This window comes from Coregonus lavaretus (genome assembly GCF_964263955.1).
Source record: "Coregonus lavaretus genome assembly, chromosome: 7".
Classification (NCBI taxonomy): domain Eukaryota; kingdom Metazoa; phylum Chordata; class Actinopteri; order Salmoniformes; family Salmonidae; genus Coregonus; species Coregonus lavaretus.
The window spans coordinates 8,928,324-8,934,397 of record NC_139994.1 but is presented as its reverse complement, the minus strand read 5'-3'; the positions used below and the strand labels follow the sequence as shown (position 1 = coordinate 8,934,397).

The 6,074-nt window shown below is 41.9% G+C and overlaps 1 protein-coding gene across 8 annotated transcripts in view; it reads left to right on the top strand.

Moving 5' to 3' along the window:
* Positions 1-446: 446 nt before the first annotated feature.
* LOC311132899 (nuclear transcription factor Y subunit gamma-like) overlaps positions 447-6,074 on the top strand; it is a 40,097-nt gene continuing 34,469 nt past the window's right edge. For 2 of the 8 annotated variants that reach the window (XM_084166267.1, XM_084166272.1), the window contains exon 1: positions 475-556. In XM_084166267.1, the coding sequence (XP_084022393.1) occupies position 556 (1 nt within the window). In that variant the 5' untranslated portion in view covers positions 475-555. Of the gene's footprint in view, positions 557-5,903; positions 6,026-6,074 lie in introns of those variants that run through there. The other 6 variants (XM_084166271.1, XM_084166273.1, XM_084166275.1 and 3 more) reach the window with 5 other exon arrangements.

Here is a 6,074-nt window from a genome sequence, read left to right as displayed (position 1 = left end):
GCTGGGACTGTGAAGCAACACAAACATAAACACAGACACATGCATACAAACACACGATAACATACGCACTATACACACACATGGATTTTGTGTTGTAGATATGTGGTAGTAGAGTAAGGGCCTGAGAGCACACACTTAATGTGTTGTGAAATCTGTTGTAAATGTATTGTAATGTTTTTAAAATTGTGTAACTGCCTTAATTATGCTGGACCCCAGGCAGAGTAGCTGCAAATGGGGATCCATAATAAATACAAATACTATACACCAATGGACAGCACCCAGCAGGTTCCGAAATTATTCACACACCCTTTTTTAGGTCTTGGGGTTGTAAGAGACTTATGTGATTTTTATTTTTATTTTTTACTTTGATTCTTTGACATAAATCTTATTTCCCAGGCTCAGGATTTGAAGTTCATGACGTTAGTGCGCCATGTTGTCAACGTAGCACAGTTTCCGGTTCGAGCAGAAGTACGTGGCAGCCATCTTGTTTCCCGTTGCAACTGAAATAAAATAAATAATACGCTGAGCTGAACTTCACTGCGACCCGTAAAACAAAGTGAGTAAAAATTAAATGATATACATGGTTAATGTCTATATGTGAAAGCATACTGTGTCGTTATGAAATTGGGGCTATAACTTACCGCATTTCCAATTGCTGTTCTTGTCCAATAGACGATTGTTTTGGAAGATGAACATAGGCGCCATTTCCCTCCCCGCTCTCTGAGTCGCTTATTGGTGGCCAGCTGAAAGTAACAGAGGCGTTCAAGAAACTACCGCACTGAGTCCGCCATGTTGGCTCTTGTGTAAAATCTGTCTCGTACGACTGGCGATTTTTGTTAGATCCCAAATGGCGTCAGTTCCACAACGAACTGAACCCCTAGAAACCTTGATTGGTGGAATCTAGTCCGAGGTTTGATTGGTCTGAAGGACAGATCCAAACGTAGTCTTTATTGGTTAGAAAGCATTTCCCGAACTTTGCAAAGCTTTGTAAACTTTCCTTTGATTTTTCACTTCCTTTTGTTCAGTGGCGAATTAACAGTAACAGGGGCCACTATAGAGCGTATCATCGTCTTCCATGTCTCACTTCCCTTGTCCATGTTGCGCTTGTTATATGCTAGCTAACTATTAGCTACCGGTGTCTGTCTACCTTTGGCTAACAAATTATCACACCGTGTTACTAGCTAAGTTAACTAGCTAACTAAGTTAAACAGCCGCTGGTTTTGCCAGCAGATCCGACCCGCTTGCTGCAACTGTAAGCAAGCGGGTCGGATCTGCTGGTTAGGCTAGTTTTTGTTAATCCAAAAATGTTTGTTGGCTAATGTTAGCTAGCTAACGTTAAATGTATATCGTCAGTGTTGCATGTTGTTGGATTGAACAAACAAAACTATTTGCTAGCTCAGTACAACATTTTACATTTTAGTCATTAACAGACGCTCATATCCAGAGCGACTTAGTGAGTGCATACATTTTTCATACTGGCCCCCCGTGGGAAACGAACCCACAGCGCCATGCTCTACCAACTGAGCTACAGGAGGCACATTTGGGCCAGCTACCGTTAATTAGCTAACTTAGTTTGTCTGAATACAGCCAAGAGGCCGAAGACATCAAGACAGAACTCACTAAAATCTCAAATTACAACAGACATTTTCTTCACATTTTGGTAATGCCCATTAAACCGAGATATTACCGTGTGTTGACTGCCAGTTATTGTGAACCACGTGTGCACTGACTCTTATCAAAGACATGAGGACTTGAAGTCTGTGCTTTTTCCCTTGAGCAGTATGATAAACAGCATTCTCTGCTGTCTTGCCAATGTATAATTGCTTCAAACTATTTGACTGAAAGAAAATAATTCCATGCAATACCGGTTTCAAGATGCAATTTGGAGAGTATTGTAACAGCCTATGTATTGTAAAATCCAAAACGAACTATACTGAACACATAAATGCAAAATGCAACTATTAAAACGATTTTACTGAGTTACAGTTCATATAAGGAAATCAGTGAATTTAAATAAATTCATTAGGCATTAATCTATGGATTTCACATGAGTGGGCCAGGCTCAGCCAGTCAGAATGAGTTTTTCCCCACAAACAGACAGAAATACTCCTCAGTTTCATCAGCTGTCCGGGTGGCTGGTCTCAGAGGAGCCCGCAGGTGAAGAAGCCGTAGTGGAGGTCCTGGGCTGGCTTGGTTAAACATGGTTTGCTGTTGTTAAGTCCCCGGACGCTCGTTCGGAACATTAAAATGCATCGTTTGCGGTACAGTTTTGGAAACATAAGGAACGTACGTATCTTTCATATCAGCTACAAATAATTTTCTAAAATCTAACTTAAATTACTACACACCTTTTATAGGGTTAGTGTTCCCACACGGCCATATCTCCATGTTACAGCGCTTGTTTACGGAAGACAGATGGAAGACATAGGTGGCCACCTGTGCTAATTAGCTATCTAGTGTGCTCCGAACACCTGTGTGTAAGCTAACTGAGGAAGTGTAGTTCGTCAACTGGGGGCACACACAGCGTGTTGGATCTGTACAAAACTGCTACAGTAAGTGTATCTTTTTTATTTGAAAGATTATTTCTCGCTGATATGAAAGATAAGGGGCATATGTTTCGATAACCATTTTGCAAGCGATGATTATTGACGTTTCTAAACGTTAAAACACGGTGTCGGAATTGTAGTTCACACGCAGCCAACCGCGGGCGAAGCTAACCGCTAAAAACCCTATGGAGTAGAAGGGTTTTCAAGAGCTAATTTCTGCCCTGGTTTTTCCTGAGTTGCTGCAGGTAGGCCCCCAAGTAACACAGCAGCTGTTATCTTGATAACTTTCAACTTGACCTTTATTTCCAGTCAAAATGCACCATTACAATGTAATCAGCAAATTAACATGAGTATTGTTGTTTTATGCCCCATTACTAAATTATCAACATCTAGAATCAGTTTTTCATTTTGAGCGCAGACAGGATTGAAGCCAGTGAGACTGTTTATGATTCAAATTTAGGATGGACAAGCTGTGTGTAGCCCTTGTGTGTGTGCATTTTTTGTGTAGGTAAGCCTAGTTTATGCAGGTGTGTGTGCGTGCATGACTTAGCCCGGCAACCCTGAGGGCTCTCTTCTGCTGTGTTTTTGTGAAACTGATACCCCGGGTTTAGCGTGTTTGGCTCTAAACAGCGTCCGTAAGCAAACATGTCCCAGGCACCAGCAGCACAAGTCATGGGAATGTCTCTGCTGCAGAGTGACCTTGTCAGGTGTCCTCGTGGAGGAGGTTTGGGTTTAGAAGAGCCTGCCTGCACCGCCATAGATGGCTATCGCTGGAATGGAATAATCTATGTGCAGTCTAGCTGCTCTATAATCATTAACCAGCCTGCTACGAGCTCTACTCTGTTCCCCTGCTCTCCCTGTACCAAAATAGAAAAGGGAACATTTTGCTTTGTTTCCCTCTTGAGTCTCTCGCTCTGTCCCTCTCTCTCTCTCTCTGTCCCTTCTCTCTCTCTCTCTCTCTCTCTCTCTCTCTCTCTCTCTCTCTCTCTGTCCCTCCTCTCTCTCTCTCTCTCTCTCTCTGTCCCTCCTCTCTCGCTCTCTCTCACTCTCTGTCCCTCCTCTCTCTCAATTACATTTCAATTAAATTTAAGGGCTTTATTGGCATGGGAAACGTATGTTAACATTGCCAAAACAAGTGAAGTAGATAGTAAACAAAAGTGAAATAAACAATAAATATTAACATTGGTTAGAAAGCATTTCCCGAACTTTGCAAAGCTTTGTAAACTTTCCTTTGATTTTTCACTTCCTTTTGTTCAGTGGCGAACATTACACTCAGAAGTTCCAAAAGAATAAAGACATTTCAAATGTCATATTATGTGTATATATACAGTGTTGTAACAATGTGCAAATAGTTAAAGTACAAATGGGAAAATAAATATGGGTTGTATTTATAATGGTGTTTGTTCTTCACTGGTTGCCCTTTTCTTGTGGCAACAGGTCACACATCTTGCAGCTGTGATGGCACACTGTGGTTTTTCACCCAGTAGATAAGGGAATTTATCAAAATACGGTTTGTTTTTGAATTCTTTGTGGATCTCTGTAATCTGAGGGAAATATGTGTCTCTAATATGGTCATACATTTGGCAGTTTCCACCTCTTTTTGTGGGCAGTGGGCACATAGCCTGTCTTCTCTTGAGAGCCAGGTCTGCCTACGACGGCCTTTCTCAATAGCAAGGCTATGCTCACTGAGTCTGTACATAGTCAAAGCTTTCCTTAAGTTTGGGTCAGTCACAGTGGTCAGGTATTCTGCCACTGTGTACTCTCTGTTTAGAGCCAAATAGCATTCTAGTTTGCTCAGTTTTTTTGTTAATTCTTTCCAATGTGTCAAGTAATTCTCTTTTTGTTTTCTCATGATTTGGTTGGGTCTAATTGTGTTGTTGTTGTTGTCCTGGGGCTCTGTGGGGTCTGTTTGTGTTTGTGAACAGAGCCCCAGGACCAGCTTACTTAGGGGACTCTTCTCCAAGTTCATCTCTCTGTAGGTGATGGCTTTGTTATGGAAGGTTTGGGAATCGCTTCCTTTTAAGTGGTTATAGAATTTAACGGCTCTTTTCTGGATTTTGATAATTAGCGGGTATCGGCCTAATTCTCTCTCTCTTCCCCCCCCCCCCCCATCCTGTAACAGCTCTCTCCTTTCTGTCCTTCTCCGTCCTTTGTGGTTTGTTCAATGATGGAGCAGGTTTGTGTTCTCTCTCTTTCTCTCTCTGGCTTGTTGTTTCTCGATACAGTGGGGGATTTGCAGCAGTAATATGCAGGATAAGCCTCAGGTCATTCCACTATCCTCTATGCAGACTGCCAGCTAAAAGCAACTCTTTCAGCAAATTGCTTTGTACCCCTCCCCCCTCACCTAAATCTCTCACTTCAGTACACTTCATTGCCAGGACATTACATTTCCTTAATCTGTTGCTAACCAGATCTTTAGACATACAGTTCTCCAAACACCATAATGCATCCCAAATGGCACCCTATTCCTGTAGTGCCTTACTTTTGACAAGAGCAACCCATGCATGCGTGTGCTCATCCTAATGTAAAGGTTAGTGCGTAGAACAGCATGGCTGACTGTCCGTTTAACCCTTGGCGAGATTTCAGAAGGGCATTTATATGACATTGCTGACATGGTTTTATGATGACATTTTAATTGTAGAACGAGAACAGTCTGGGAGCATAGTTTTAGGGCCAAGACTACAATAGTTGTGTTTATTGACATTGCTCTATGTCTCGTTTACCCACAAACATGAAGAATTTATTGAGGTGCCTTTTTTGGCCTGATTTGATCAGCTACCTTTGTGGAATTGGAAATGCAGTTACAATTCTTTTTGATTACCTCTTTTTCTTTATTTTTATATATGTAAAAAAAAAAAAATATCCTTAGTAGCCTAGATATAGGCTAGGTATTCAATATTTCATTAATCTATTTCTAAATCTGGATTTTACTATCAGATAGCCTAATTCATTATCATGTAGTTAATTGTGTAATAAGTAATTATTGTAGTTAATTTTTGGTGAATGAAGTATGCACTTCAATGAAGATGTTTTAGTTTTATTATCACTAACACACTACACTATTTAGTAGATTGTCTGGATGTTGTCGTTCTCTTTCTCTACCTACTGTGACTGTGACAGAGGAAGGATGTGTGACAGAGGAAGGACAAGCGTGTGTATGTGTGCTTGTGGACTTGCACGCATGCCTGTGAACACGTAGATCACAGCGCGTCTGCTCAATATGCCTTTGCTCTTTAAATCATGTGGCTGCAACCTGCGGCATCCATTCTGACACTCCCCTCGGCCAATCAGGGGCATCAGGGTTGCTTGCATCACTGGCCATTCAGCCAGTCGTGGCCGCGGGAAGGCGGGACTCAGGGAGACATTTAGTTTGACATTGTAAATAAGCAGGGAACAGTTGTCAGAGAGCAGCCAGTGGTTCCTTTCTTCTCCGTCCAGCAATGAGAAATGCAAGATCAGCCGGAGGACACAATGCAGAGGCAAGCTACCGCCACCACTTCCTCAATCACTCCCTAAAGCGCTTTGTTA